Source organism: Alexandromys fortis, unplaced genomic scaffold, assembly GCF_014885135.2.
Source record: "Alexandromys fortis isolate MF-2015 unplaced genomic scaffold, M_Fortis_MF-2015_v1.1 scaffold_8_9099976_23576923, whole genome shotgun sequence".
Classification (NCBI taxonomy): domain Eukaryota; kingdom Metazoa; phylum Chordata; class Mammalia; order Rodentia; family Cricetidae; genus Alexandromys; species Alexandromys fortis.
Genome location: NW_026067899.1, coordinates 1,189,088 through 1,205,276, shown reverse-complemented (window position 1 = coordinate 1,205,276; position 16,189 = coordinate 1,189,088). Strand labels below are relative to the sequence as shown.

At 41.6% G+C, this 16,189-nt stretch overlaps 1 protein-coding gene across 3 annotated transcripts in view; it reads left to right on the top strand.

Moving 5' to 3' along the window:
- The window catches only part of Map3k20 (mitogen-activated protein kinase kinase kinase 20), a 147,074-nt gene that overhangs the window by 67,313 nt on the left and 63,572 nt on the right, over positions 1–16,189 (top strand). For all 3 annotated transcript variants that reach the window (XM_050121435.1, XM_050121443.1, XM_050121454.1), the window contains exons 3-7: positions 1,592–1,679; positions 8,369–8,470; positions 12,372–12,437; positions 15,267–15,295; positions 15,411–15,548. In XM_050121435.1, the coding sequence (XP_049977392.1) occupies positions 1,592–1,679; positions 8,369–8,470; positions 12,372–12,437; positions 15,267–15,295; positions 15,411–15,548 (423 nt within the window). The remainder of the gene's footprint in view (positions 1–1,591; positions 1,680–8,368; positions 8,471–12,371; positions 12,438–15,266; positions 15,296–15,410; positions 15,549–16,189) is intronic.

The window sequence follows — 16,189 nt, the reverse complement described above, 5'->3', positions numbered from 1 at the left end:
GGGATGTTGTTTACTGGCTTAACCCTGTGACTTGCTCAACCTGCTTTCTTAAAGAACCCAGGATCACCGGCCCAGGAGTAGCACCACCCACAACGGGCTGGGCCCTCCCCTCCCTCATCAATCACTAATTAGGAAAATGCCCTACAACTGGGTCTCATGGAGGCATTTTCTCAGTTTAGGTTCCCTCCTTTCCGATAACTCTAACGTCAAGTTGGCAGAAAACTATCCGGCAATACAATGTCCTCTTTTAGATATTAGCAAATATGCACTATGACGCTTTTAACTTAAAAGTTAAGTTTAATAAACGTAACTAATTTTGCCATGCCATTCGTGAAAAGTTTCCTAGTATTAACACATTTCAAACTGTACCAACATGGCCTCTATTGGCTCTCCAGCAAACATCAGGGATCTACCTTTCTGCATTCACATGCGAAGACGGTGATAATGTATTTCTAATTACTTATTGGAAAATCACTATAACTGGGTGCACTATAAATGACAGAATTAAGTGACTCTATTCCAGTAGTGCAGTGGTTCTCAACCTGGGGGTTGTGACCCCTCCGGGGCGTTGTATATCAGATATTTACATTACGATTCACAACAGTACCAAAATTACAGTTCTGAAGTAGCAATGGCATAATTTTATGGTTGGGGGTCAGCACAACATGAGGACCTGTGTGAAAGGGTCCCAGCATTAGGAAGGTTGTAGCTTAATTCTGACTCACTCAGCTGATAAAAGTCCAGGCTTGCTGCTCCCCCGCACCAAAGAGACAGTATACAGGAAAAATATATTTGGCTGCTCGGAAAAGAGCTTTTACTGAACATAAATGTGCTGTCTGCCTCTTCATCCTCCACCCCTGCCAGGTGGACTGACTAGTAGTTGTGACACTTGTTGCCACCTCAGTCCCGGTCAGGAAGTTTTAGACTTTGAAGTACGCTTCTGAAGGCAGTCTTGTCAACGTCACGTTCTCGTTGAGCATGCATGTGTCTTTTCCATGTAAGTGAAAGAAACGCAGATGGGAAGCCTGTGTATTAAGACCCACACGTGTGACATGTGAAGCCTGTGTAATAAGACACACACATGTGATGTGTGAAGCCTATGTAATAAGACACACACGTGTGACGTGTGAAGCCTATGTAATAAGATGCACACATGTGACATGTGAAGTGTATGTAATAAGACGCACACATGTGATGTGTGAAGCCTATGTAATAAGACTCACAGAGGTGACGTGTGAAGCCTATGTAATAAGACACACACATGTGATGTGTGAAGCCTATGTAATAAGACTCACAGAGGTGACGTGTGAAGCCTATGTAATAAGATGCACACATGTGATGTGTGAAGCCTATGTAATAAGACTCACAGAGGTGACGTGTGAAGCCTATGTAATAAGACACACACATGTGATGTGTGAAGCCTATGTAATAAGACGCACACGGGTGACGTGTGAAGCCTATGTAATAAGACGCACACAGGTGACGTGTGGAGCCTATGTAATAAGACGCACACATGTGATGTGTGGAGCCTATGTAATAAGACGCACACGGGTGACCTTTTTACACCGTGTCATCTTTTGTTTTCGTCCAGGCTGAGATCCTGAGCGTCCTCAGCCACAGGAACATCATCCAGTTTTATGGAGTCATTCTGGAACCTCCCAACTACGGTATCGTCACAGGTAGGCCCTCACTGTTGGTCTGTCTTCCCTCCCAGGTGCCTGGCTTTTGATTCCTTCATGTGCTAAAATGCTTAATGTTAGGTTCTGTCATGAAGTGTGCACTACTGACAGATGCCACGTTTGTTGCCATAAAGCATTAATAAAACTGATTATATCAATATAATTAAGAATGGTGTTTCCACTCTCCCATGTTTAATTGTGCTGATTACACCTGTGTAGATGCAAATGCACCTGCAGCTCAGTGCCGATATGTAAGGTGCCGCTTAACTAAAATTTCATTTAATTAGTTGAAGTGAGAGATGTTTTTTGTAACTCTGTGACCTTTTATAAATTAAGATTTCTGGAGCTGTTCGTGTTGTAAGTCTTGCAGCACATCCTAATCCCACCGGCGCTCTTTATTCGGGTCCCTGATGTAAGGATCATATTTTTCAGGTTTGGTCATTTGGGCTCATAACGACCTTGAGCTAAGTTATCACGTAGTTTTGAGCAGGAATTTTTAGCTAATGGAAATACCCTTTCTGAGAATGAGCACATGGAAAATTTGGCCACAAGAAACTACAAAAGATATACTTGTAGACATTTTACACTTACGTTTGTACGTCCTAGTGAGCAGAGATAGGCCCACTGCACCTGTAACGTTGGATTTTACAGTTTTACAGTAAACAACTTTGATCAGGTCCAGCCACGTCCTCGTTCAGTTCAACCACAGAGCATATTAATTATAAGTCCCCAAAATCATTTCCTTCAGCTTGGTGCTGGTTTGCTTTAATCACAGACACATCTCATTTGCGTGTTCTGTTATTGACTGGTCCTTCTCATTAGCTAATTAGGGGCAAGTCTCGCAGTTTAGAACAGACTGCAGACATTCGCTGGTCGTAATCTATACGAAGGTTCGTCATCTTGGTGGCACTTTATGAGGAAGTTTCATGATAATGATATTTGTTGCAACAGTAGAACGCTGGGCTCTCCATATGCAAAGGTTCCCCATTCATGGATTTAACCAACTAAGGAGAGAAAGAAAGAGACCAGAGTGGGAGGGGGGCAGTGATGATGGAAAGCAATGTACTATAACCACTGTTTGCTTAGTGTCTACGTTCCATTTGCTAGTGTGAGGGGTAGAGAAATGATTCTAAGAACAGATGTTCCTCCAGCCACAGTGGGCTGAAATCTCAGTAAGCCCGCCGTAAATGGCCGGTATCCAAGACGAAAGTGCATTTAGCGTACCTACCCTATTAAACATGATAACTCAGCAACACAGCACACTGTAAGATATGAGGGGTTCCCTTTGTCACCCTTGCGACGGACTGGAGGCCATGACTTGATGTTGCTGCTGTTCAGTAGGGCAAGATAGTAAGACCAGCAAAAAGAGAACATAATTCAAAATATGTTTTCTATAGAATATGTGTCAATTAAAATATTTCAGTTAAAAAAAACATATTTGTGCTGGGAATTGGTGGGGCACACCTTTAATCCCACCACTCAAGAGGCAGAGGCAGGCAGATTTCTGTGAGTTCAAGGCCAGCTTGGTCTATAGAGTGAGTTCTAGGACAGCCAGGACTACACAGTGAAACCCTGTCTTGAAAAACCAAAAACAAATGAAAAAGAAAAGCAAACAAAACAAAAATACATTTGTTTACATTGTGTGTGTTACATAGTTATGCAAACACTGTTGTTTTATAGGAAAAAAAAACTATATAGACATTTTAGTACCTGGATGGGGGGACTCAATCCCCTAAGGATTCTAAGGGATAACTATATATATTTGCAATATCAGAGCCTGCTACCATTACGATAAAACTCAAAAGAAAGAAAAAAAAAACGGCTTGGAAATTAAAGAACATATTTAACTTCCTTAAAACTTTTTTAAAAAATATGTGGATGTGTTTTCCCTATATGAGGGTGTCAGATATCCTGGATCTAGAGTTACAGACAGGTATGAGCTGCCGTGTGGGTGCTAGGAATTGAACCAGGGTCCTCTGGAAGAGCAGGCAGTGCTCTTAACCACTGAGCCATCTCTCCAGCCCCTGCTAGTAACTTTTTATAAAAAAAAAAAAAAAAAAAAAAAAAAAAAAAAAGAATTAAAGCAAAGCTTTCTGTGCCAATATTGCTCCTGTTAACATGGTGGACGTTCCCAAGACCCACTGGACATTCTGCAGAACAACATGGCAAGCACGAGTCACAGGACACAGGACAAGAAGAGCAAGGACTCTTGGTATTCCCAGGGAAAGTGGCATTATGACAGGAAGCAGAGTAGCTACGGTGGACAGACTGAGCCTACTTTCCGCCAAAGGGCAAAACTACAAAGAAGATTGCAGTGAGGCTTGAGTGTGCTGAGCCCACCTGCATCCGAGAGGATGCTGGCTAGTAAGAAATGTGAGCATTGAACTGGGAGTCGATAAGAGAAAGAACCAAGTGATCCAGTTCTAAGCTGTTATAAAAACAATAAAATTGTGACCTTTACTCACAAAAAGGAAAGAAAGAGACAGAGAGAGGGAAAGAGAGAGAGAGAACAAATACTTTACACTGAAGCTCAATAAACTAACTTCTAGGGAAACAGAAAGTGATTTGAGAACCGTATGGACTTATGGTGAGTCTTCAGTTCCCAATGAGACAAAAGGTGGACGAGTTCACTCCCTTGGTAGAGTAGTTAAGGTGTTAGTTTTGCTAGTCACTGATTTAAAGTCATCTAATGTTAACTATAAAAGAGCTCACATCCAAACCATAGCCAATCCATTGATAAGCCAAAGTGAAAATTTTGAATGAAAGTAAGGGGAAAACAGCCCCAAAATATAAAAGACAAAATGATCAGCAATGACTTTTCATCTTCAGGAATGGAGGCCAGATGCCAATAAAATGATATGTACCTATGGAAAGAAAGGAGCGCATCAAGCAAAAGAAAATGTCTCTTAATGGTGAAATAACTATAAAGTTGTTCTGGGACAGAGAATGAGTGGTGTTATTGCAGGAAGATCTGCTTAATAGAAATACTGGGCTTAGGGCATGGTGTAGAACATGTAGTCAGCAAGGACGCCTTCGGCGTGAGCCTTTGTATGGAAACAACAGACGAGAGCAATACTAAAGTAAGTCCTCTGAGCTGAAGGGGGGCACTAAATAATGAAAGAATCTCAGGAAAGAACTCATGGCAAGAGAAAGGGTGAAAAGGTGACCTGATATACAACTCTTTAAATACATTCTCATGTCTCGTTCATAACATGTTTAAAAACAAAATTTTATAGAGCAATGAATGTTTTATTGATTAAAACATAGGAATTTAACATATTACAATAATAGTATAAAAGATCAGGGAGTGATAGTCATAGTGGAGAAAAGAGTATAAAATATTTTAGATTAGTATAAATCTGAAATTATTGTGCTATAAAATTGTGCTGTGAAATCATTTCTTGAGTCGCCACAAAGAAGTCACTCAAGAGATTACAAACACATTGATCAGGCGGTGGCAAGAGTCTATGATCCAAGTGCACAGGAAGCTGAGGCACAGGACTGTGAATTTGAGACCAGCCCAAGCTGTACAGAAAGACCTTATTTAAAAAAATCAAAGGCGTGAAGAGATGGTTCAGTAGTTAAGAACCTGGTTGGTGGTGCATGCCTTTAATCCCAGCGCTCAAGAGAATAGGCAGGCAGATCTCTATGAATTTGAGGCCAGCCTGGTCTATGGAGTGATCTTTCGTCCAGTCATGGATATATAATGAGAGCCTGTTTTAATATGCATACTACTCTTGCAGAGAATTTGAGTTCAGTTCCCAGCAGCCATGTTGGCTGGCTCATAACTGCCTGTAACTCCATCTCCAGGGTTGTATCTAACAGCGCTGGCCTCTTCGTGTATACATATCCCCATATTTCCCCCTCCCGCCACAATTTTGAAAATAAATCTGTAATATAGTCAAGGAATCAAAATGATATATTAGGGTGTAATAAATAGGGAACATCTGACTGAAGACAGGAGACATAAAAAAACAAGATGGCAGATGTCAACCCAATTTTGTCATTAATTACATTAAATATGAGTGGTCTTAATATTCCAATCAAAGGGCAGAGATTTTTTTGGTATGATAACAAAGCAGGGTTAAAGTATTCACTATTTACAATACACATATCAGAGTCAAAGACACAGGCTGAAAATAAGAAGAAAGAGAAGGATGTTCTATGCCAATAATACTCATTAGAAACCAGGGTATCTATGCTAACATCACACAAGATAAAATTCATATAATACTAGAAACAAATGAAGCCATTTTATAATGATAAAGGGGTCAATATACTAGAGATCTGTAATAATTGTAGCAATTCAACAATAATTACTTTCAATCTTCCTTTCAATAATTGGTAGAATAACTAAACAGAATTGGCAGAGCTATAAAGAAGTTGAAGAGCCTTCTCAGCCAACTGCCCCTAACTGCATAGCGCACCATCTACAAGGGATATTCTTCAGATATAGTGTGAGGTCATTAAATCATAAATCATATTCAGTAGATCAGAAATAATTGATACTGTACAATGCATTTTCTCCAACTACAGTTGAATTAAATTAAACATGGGCAACCAAAGGACATGGTAAAAAAAAAAAAAAAAGCACCGAGTATTTGAAAATTAAATGCCATGCTTTTAAATGCCTACTGGATCCCCAAAGAAATCACAGTGCCTTAAAGATTTGTACTAGACTAGAATAGAATAAAACAGAAACATGCCAGAACTATCAAATGCAGCACTAAGCAGGGAGTGTGTAATCTCCAGCAGCTGTATGGTAAGAGAAGCAAGTTTGAGCTTGGTACCATCAGCATCTTCATCCCGAAGAAAGAGCAGAAAGGAGAATCCAAGAGGACCGAAGTAAGACACGGAAAAGAAAGAGTGAGGCGTCAGGACAGGTGCAATAAAATGGAAGATTGAAATGGCAGAGAAAAAATTTAAAAAAAAAAGCCTTGGTTTTTAAACACTTAACAAAATTGGTGACTCTTTAGCCAGATTGACTAAGAAAAGAGAGACCCTGGCAAAGCCATGAATGGGGAGAAAAGAAGGCTGTGATTCCTGAGGGAGCTCCAGAAGCTCATGAGTGACACGCACGCTGTGCTAATAAATAAGCCTGCTTGCATGCAATCAGCTGTCTCCTAAGATGATACAGTGATCCAGCTGACTCTAGAGCTGGACCTCTGAAATGATGTCAGCTCTTGGAGGTGCAAGCAGGAATATCAGGAGTTTAAGGCAAGCTTTTGTTGTGTAGCAAGTTTGAGTCTAGCCTGGTCTACCTAAGACCCTGTCTCAAATGAACAAAATAAAGCAACAACAATAAAACTGACTCAAGGAATAAATCTGGATCTATGTATAATAAAAACATAATTAGTAGTTTAAAATATTTCCATAAAGAAAAGATGATTATTTTTGCTACTGAATTCTATCAGATATTTATAGAAGAAATAATATCAACCTTCCTTCCCCATACTCTGTCTGAAGACAGAGGTCAGTCAGTAGTCTTTATAGACTTTATAATACCAGTATTATACCTACACCAAAGCAACCACACAAAGACATGATCAGGAAACAAAGTCAACATCCCTCATGCATTCAACACAAAACTTTGTAACCATATTAGCATAAAGAAACTGGTGACGTGTTAAAAAAAATGTTATATTCCATCACAGGACTGCGTAAGCAAGAACTGAATAATTCCAACAGCAGTGGACATCCCAAGGTAGACGGGAAAATCTCACTGACCACACCCCTAGATGAAGAGCTGCAGGCAATAGTCTTCCCCAGGGCTGAGCCCCAGACTGGTTAGCTAGTACAGAATAGTCATCTCTAGAAACATATACACGCAAGCAGTATAAGGGGACTCAGTGGAGTGTGCATGTGTTTATTCATATATATGAATAGTATATAATATATATTTATCTATATTGCATTCTATATGATAGTATTGGTTAAAAAAGAGGGAACTGTGGATTTGGGAGAAAGGCCAGACATGAGAGGGGTAGAAGGGAGGTAAGAGAGGAGGAAATGATATCATTTTTGCCTTAATTAAATTTTAAAAAATAATACCAATAATAAAAGACTGTACTTTATGACCAGTGGAATATTTTCCAGGAATACAAGGTGTTGGCTTAACATCTGAAATCAGTTAATAGAAGATACAATAATAGGTAATGGAATATAAGACGAAAACAAAATGTGGACACTTCAAAAGATACAAGAGAAGATTTGATTGTATTGGTTCTTTTTAGTGGTGGTAGGGGCTGAACCTAGGGCCCCAGGCATGCTAGCACAGTGCCCTGTTGCTGAGCTATATCCACAGCCCTTAAAGAACGCACTTGAGAGACTGTGACCTCCATTGATAATGATAGTCCCCTCATCCTAGGAGTAAAAATGAATTGTCTCAGTAAATAGCAGCTATAGAACTCCACAGCTAACATCACGCTCAATGATTGAAAGGCTCTGTCCCCCCAAGGCTGGCACAGATGAATTCTGTTCTTACCACATTTATCGAGCATTGTGCTGAAGGCTCCACACAGTCTAGTCAGACAAGAGAAAGAGATAAAAAGCCTCAAGTTGGGGGGAAAAAAAGAACAAAACTGTCCTAGTCACTATTCTATTACTGAGAAGAGATACCATGACCAAGGCAACTCTTACGTAGTCTTAATATCATCTTTTGTATTGTGTCTTACTCCTTTTTAAAACAGAGTATGCTTCTCTGGGATCCCTGTATGATTACATCAACAGCAACAGGAGCGAGGAGATGGACATGGATCACATCATGACCTGGGCCACCGACGTAGCCAAAGGTAGGCTGCTTAGCACCGACAGCGGTGGGCGGAGTCATCGTATGTCAGGAAGTTCTTTATTCTATGTCTTTAGGTATTTTTTTTAGATCAAATATAATGAAATATAATTCAACTCACTGTACAGATAATATTTTTATTTTTTCAGATAATATTTTTAGGTCATTGCCTTTCCATTACTGAATAGCCCCCCCTTTTTTTTTCTGTTTCTTTCTTCATTTCTTTCCATAAATCAAGTTTTACAAAGTCAGGAAGCTTCAGGGCAGAGATTTTTTTTTCTGTTTTGTGACATTGTAATTGGCAAACTCTCTTGACATATTAAATGTAAAAATCATAGTTTTGTTGTCCTGAGAGTCTCTCCATGAGTCTCTAAAATGTGACTTATGGTAGGATTGGTCTTATTGGCTTTGAATACATAATTTTTCTCCTTGTTTGTACTTTCCTACCTGACCAGGTCTTAGTCTTCGTCATAACTGCCTTGGAATCAGCTTTATCTAAGTAATGTCTGTAGTCTTCACGTTTGTATTCTGGGATCCTCTAGGTAGCAAGTGGTTGGCACTTTACCTGGGCAGGTAGCTCCTGTGCATCCTAACACTTTTCCTACAGACATCTCTTAACAAAGCAAATATATATAGTGTCGCTTAGTGTTCGGTAAGGGAAGCAGCTTATATTTTGTTCTCATGGCAAAGATAAAGATACATAGTGACTTCAGGATGAGACTGTTTTGTGGGGGGATTATCTTGAATGCTTTATGTTTCGCCAGCACTGACCAAATTCCTCAAACAGGAAAAGTAAAAGAAAGCAAATAAACTTTTATACTAATGCTGCTACTGGCTACCTATGAGTTAGATATAAGCAACCCTATATTTGAATGTGATGCCAAACTTCTAGGGCTGTGTTGATGAGCTTATCTATGTATCCATGCATCAGACATCTTAAATTTATCTTAACATTCCATGTCATTGAAGATGCTTTCATGCAATATCATACTCACTTCTCTAAATGTCCATAGTACTCAAGGAACACCTGTGAGTGTCCATAGTACACATGGCGCACCCGTGAGTGTCCATAGTACACGAGGAGCACCCGTGAGTGTCCATAGTGAGTGTCCATAGTACACAAGGAGCACCCGTGAGTGTCCATAGTACAGGAGGAGCACCCGTGAGTGTCCATAGTACACGAGAAGCACCCGTGAGTGTCTGTAGCACACGAGGAGCACCCGTGAGTGTCCATAGTACACAAGGAGCACACATGAGTGTCTGTAGCACACATGGAGCACTCATGAGTGTCCATAGTCCACGCGGCGCACCTGCGAGTAGGCAAGGCCATACTGATGCTGGCGGTTGCCTGCAGCATTGTGGAAATGCGCCTACACGGATGGAAACACACACAGTCCTTATTGCACTCTTCTGACGTTATGTTTTGGGTGCTCAGCTAATTACACTCCTGTTATGACTTAATGGTACTTAGGGTGGATAGGTAGCAAACAATCAAGTGGCAGCTTCCAGCTGTGCTCCCTCTACCTTCGAGTCCCCCTTTCCAGCTGCAGCACCCACTTGGCCCTCTGTCACATGGTCCTGCCTGAGGGCCACATCTCTTGGCTCCAGAGTAGCACTGTGAGTTTCTCAGGAGAGCCGCTTCTCCACTGCAGAAGAACAGGGGAGAGAAGGAGCAGAGTTCCAGGGTAAGGAAGGCGGGAAGAGTGCCGGTCCCGAGCTAATAAAACCTCCTTGCCCAATTAGAGAACGAATCGAAAAGACAAACTCCCATGTGTTCGGCCTCAGAAAATGGACCCATTTACTCATAATCCTAAGTGATATGCAATATGTAGGAATTATTCTATGTGGTCTGAAAAAGGAAAATGGAACCCATACTTTAAGATCGACTTCAACCCTGTCCCCTACAGCTAAGTGTAAATTTTAAATACCCAAGGCTTGGCTCTGGTTGGCTTTGTTTCTAATTCAGCCTGTGAGCCTTTTGGGTTGACCATGATTGAAGCCACTGAAGCAATAACATGTTGAGACATCAGAGAATGAATAATTCATCCTGAGAGTTGACTCACACATTTGGAAATAAAGCGTTGCTCAACGTCTTTGCTGTTGGGAGCTGCACTCAAAGCTGCCAGGGTGCTCTTCCCTCCCAGAAGGAGGAAGAAGGGGAGCGGGCAGGCACGTGTATCCGCAGTTGTATGTGAGGGGCAATTAGAGCGCTGACTCGAATGCTGCCTCCATCCCAAGTCCCCCAAGCCTCCTCCCTGGTACCTGTCAGATCTTATTAAGAATTCACAAATATGCCCTGTGGTGACGCACGCCTTTACTCCCAGCACTCAGGAGGCAGAGGCAGACGGATCTCTGAGTTCGAGGCCAGCCTGTTCTACGGAGTAAGTTACAGGGCAATCAGAGATGTTACAAAGAGAAACCCTGTCTCGAGTCCCCCACAAGGAGAGAGAATTCACAGATAGTTAAACCAGATGAAAGTATTTTTCAGCCCTTTTCAATGGTTTGCAATAAAAACAAAGCAAGTGACTCCAAAAAATTGAGTTTTCTGTTTGCATAATGAGATGTTCCTAAGTTTTCAGAGTCAACCACTACTATGCTCTGTGCACCAATAATTTATGGGACTTTTTCTTCTGATAATCTGACACGGAGTAAAAAAAAATGCCTATATTTTAGATTTTTTCTAGTCAAATCGTCCCCTTTGAAATTCTGTCAGCAAGTATAAAAACCATCTGTTCTCCCTCCTAATCATAGTCAAATAGACTCTACCTGAAAATTATTTGGAGATTTAATTTTAAAGCAAGGAGGGCGTGACTGTGAAGTTCAGGCATATAGACTGTGAAGTGCCACACAAGGAGCTTTGCAGTTTGACTATATAGAACTTGCTATTAAATGAGACCCTTTATCCCAGTTACATGGGTTAAGATCGTTTAAGCTACTAATACTTCTGCTAACTTGATTCTTTTCAGTGATATCATTATGTAAGAAGAGCTGAAACTCTTCTCTTATTTTCTTTGTTCTTTTGATGCCTCCGTATGGAATAACCAGAGTAGTAGAAGAATAGCTATTAATAAATTCACCTTTATAAAATTGTAATGTTCTGTGTATTTAAAAAAACACAAATGTACGTAATAAATTACTTTCATGAGCATCTCATCAAAAAAATAAAAGGTCCTGTTTGATTTGATGTAGAAAAGGCTGTTTCAGAAATACTGTGTAGAAAATTTATTTTTCCCTCTATTTTCTGTTTTTGGCAAAAAAAAAAAAAGACCAAATACTTTTAAGGGGATAACCATGAAATATATCAAAGTATAATTTCTCATTCAAAATAATGAAATTATTGACATTTGATTCACGCAGTATATAGAGTACCTTAATTCATATTATAAATAGATGAGAGTGAATTTGGAGATTTATTCTTGTGAGAAAAACCTATCTTTAGATGTAAGCATTGTACATCTACTAGGAGACCACAGCACCCTTACCCACCAGTGGGCCTGCTGGCCACCCATTCTGTCTTCACGCTCAGGTCTTGGAGAATAATGTCACTGCAGCTCAGGCTGCAGACGTCCAGGTGAGAGACGAGGAGCCTCAGCTTGGGCAGACGTAGCATGTACCTGGCAGTGGGGTGCTCAGAGGTCACCTTGGTCATTTTGCTGCAGATCTGAGAAAATGATGGTGTCTTTCTTAGGTACTGTAAGAAATGAGATGATCCACAGTAGAGTTCCGCATTGGCCTTGCTAGAGAAGCTGCCACTAATGTGGGCAGAGGTGGTTCTTCTTTTGTGGAGCATGGACGGGCAGAACACGTGGGCGTATTCTCTGCTGTGGATTTCTTTGCAAAGTCCTGAATGTTCCTACTGATGTGATACTGCAAACCACTAATCCTCTTCCCCTCTTGTACGAAAGGGATGCACTACTTACACATGGAGGCTCCAGTCAAGGTGATCCACAGAGATCTCAAGTCAAGAAACGGTAAGTGGTCACACCGTCTGACCTTGCTACTTTACCACAATTCACTGGCACTAGGAAATACCCAGCACGATGCTTCCCATGGCTTTGTAGCTCATGGGTGGTCTGCACTACCCTGAAAACATTGTCACTGTCAGCAAAGATCGCCGTCTGTGTGTTATTTGAGGTTTGCCTGGTGTTCTGTGCGAGTCTAACACAGGATCGAGCCAACTGGATTTGCCTATGCTCCTCGTTTCGTTTCTTTGTTTGGCTTGTTTTGTTTGGGTTTTTTTTTTTTCTAAAATAAGAAATGTTTAATACCTTTTGGCCAAGTTTTTTTTTTTTTATTTTTGTTTTTTAAAGAAAAAAAAACACATCTCTAATATTTTCTTAGGATCCTTTTCTAAAATCTGCACCGCCAGGTCAGAGTGTGTAGTCGTGTATTTTAAGTCTCCTATTTTTAGATCCTTCCTTCTGCCAGCAACTTTGAGTTTTATTTCTGAATTCCAATGGTTTGCATCTTTTGGTCACTCATGCCCATGTTACCTGGAGTAGCGCCCAAAGATAGCCAGCATGCTTGAGAGTTCAGAATGTAAAGGCATTCCTTTTTTTCTTTCTCTCTTCCGGGCTTTCTATACTTTATGAGCCCTATACTTATCGTTTGGAAAGCGAGCTCCTTAAAATAGCTCCCGGGATTAGATGCTACCTTCTTCCATGACGTCACCTCGGAGCTAGCAGAAAGGCAGGAGGACTGTTTACTTAGCAGAGCTAAATAAGCGTCCGAGGGTTCTGCTTAAGAGAAGAAAGAACGCAGCCCTTGCTTGCTAGCGGTTATTTCTGCACTCTTCAGTGGCAGAAAAGCATTTAGTTTTAGGAATTTAAGATCGCTGCAGCTAAAACAGGGATTTGCCAGCCGTGTGGTCCTGAGAATGGGCGATGACAGCAAGCGGGCAAGAGGAGCCTGGGCAGAGCCCCAGGGGCGCTGCTCACACTCGGGACCTCCAGGCCTGGGTCTGACAGGTGGTAGGCAGGAAGGACAGGAAGTTGTAGGCAGCTGCCACCATCAGGAATCCAAACTGGCCCCTCCTAACCTGGTTGGCTGGCTCAGCTGTCACTCCCTTTCCGTCCTCACTTGCTCTTTGCTTCTTCTGAGACAGACCTAGTCGTGATACAGAGCTGATAGAAAGTCACTGGAAAATAATCTCTAACCAGATAGGAAATAGCAGGCTTTTGTGACCAAAATTTCAGTTTGTACTATTAATCTCTGATTTTTTTAAGCCCATGAAGGCTATGCAATGATGGCGAATTCCTCATTTAAAAAAAAAATTACAAGTTCTGTAGCTAATAGGAAACATTAGCAAGAAAAGAATATCAGCCTAACGCTGGCAATTTATTTTTACTGGGAGGAGAGAGAGACTTTAATTTCTGTAGTGTTTTTTGAAAGCTTAAGTTATAGGCTAGCAAGATGGCTCCGTGGGTAGTGGCCCTTACCACCAAGCCACACAACCTGAGTTCAGTCCCCAGAAACCACACGTTAGGAAGAGAGGACTGACCCCACACAAGCTGTTCTCTGACCTCCATGTGCTTCCCGTGGCCTAGATGCACCCACACACCTATACACATACATAAATATGTAAATAAATCTAATAAAAATAAAAAACACTTTATTAGTGTGCATGCATGTCTGGTGCATGTTTACATACACGTGCATGCAATGATGTGTCATTGAAAAACAGGGTCAACTCTGTGGAGTCAGTTCTCTTTTTCCGCCTTTATATGGGTCTCTGGGGTCCAACTCAGGTCACCTGGCTGCATGACAAGTTCTTTTGTCCCCAGGGAACCATCTCTTCATTTCCCAAAGGAAGTATTTTTATAATGTTATTTTGTAAATGAGCCCTTGCTAATCTCACATGAAGAAGGAGAAATAGGAAGCGGATAGAATAGTAATATTTATTTACATTTTTATTTATAAAAAGCATGCAGCTCATGCCTCCCAATCCCACATTTACTTTGAGGCTATTTTTATGGATTAGATCACACAGAATCCTTTCTCCAGTTACCAAAATCACTAGGAGGAGCAGCTGCTGCAGTGATGAGCTAGCATGCTCAGGGCACCGAGTAGCTTACTGAATAAACAAATCCCAGAAACCCCTCTGAGGCCTCGATGGTTTTCCCTCTTCCATAACGCCACCCCCCCCCCCCCCCCCGTGTCAACACTCCCAGGTTAATGTCAGTCTTGAAACTGTTGACCAGAAATACTTGCATAGATATTTTGCATGAGTTTAAAATGTATTGTGTCCAAACTGACCTTCTTCCCCACCCCTCCTGCCTGAAAAAGCCATTCCTACATCCCCTTTCTTGGCGAGTGCGGTGCAGATGCTTTGGTTTATCCTCGCTGCATCAGTGTGAAGCAAGTGTCTTAAAAGCCACTCAGAGCAGCACCTCATGGAATCAAGCTTTTAAAAAATGTTTCCTCCCTTATACAAACTCTCAGATGCAGCAAATATTTTCATCTTACCCTTTATAATATAAAATTCTCTCTGTCTCTGTCTGAGTGTGTCTCAGTCTCTGTCTCTCTCTCTCTGTCTGTGTGTGTGTGTGTGTTTAGAACAGGGTCTTGTTGTATATCCCTGACAGGTTTGGTTCTTGCTCTATAGCCCAGGCTGGCCTCAAACTCAAGATCGTCCCCCTGCCTCAGCCTGGGATTACGGGGACACACCACCATACCCGGATTATAATGTGAAGTTAGAAATGCAGTAATATCAAACTTAGAAATGCAAAGCTCTGCTTCTCTTCAGTGTAAGACAATTCAGACAAAAATGAATATCCTGATTCCTCTCTGTTCTCTTGCAGTTGTCATTGCTGCTGATGGAGTCCTGAAGGTAGGGCCAAGTCTTTTACTTTAGAGAAAGTTGTTCATTTCTGATGGAGGTCTTGTGACCAATCATCTCTCATCAGTGCTGGGTAGAAGGTTAACATTGGTTCCTGTGTCCTCAGATCTGTGACTTCGGTGCCTCTCGGTTCCATAACCACACCACACACATGTCCTTGGTTGGAACTTTCCCATGGATGGCTCCAGAAGTTATCCAGAGTCTCCCTGTGTCTGAAACCTGTGACACATATTCCTATGGTGTGGTGAGTGTGTTTCTTATTTCTTTGTTTTCCAAAGGACATAGGAAGGGCAAACAGCCTAGAGAAACCACAGTTGAGCTTGTGTCTGAGACAGGAGGATCATCTATGGTGGCATATGGACAGAGCATTCTAGCTGTCCCGATGTGTGGCTTGATCACTTCTGTCCCGCACTGAGAAGAACCATCACTACTTCCAAGAAGCAAGTAATCCAGAACTCAGTCAGTGCTGCCTGCTCCCTGGGATACTGCTGTGAGGAGTGGGAACAGGGCAGAAGAGCTGTGTAATTCAATGACACTGCGGGTCTCTTGCAGGACACTTGATTGTAATAGATTGCCCACACGGTGTGTGGCCACCAGTAGCTGCTAAGTGAGCCACACTTATGCATTTCCCAAACTACAAAAGGCCTTGTAGTTAGGCCAGATAACCTTGTCCAGATCTGCTGCACACCCTACCAAAACAAGTGTTGACGTTGCTACGTGAGCTGACAGATGGGAGCAAGGGTAGAATGGGGGGGACAGATAAGGAAGGATCGTGTAGTAGGAAAAGGCTTCTGCTAGGGTAGCTCCTGCTGCAGGAAGGAATTTTTGTGGCCCCCCTTTAAAGATGCTTTCCTTAAAATGTTGTAAAGGGAAAAAAAAAAAAAA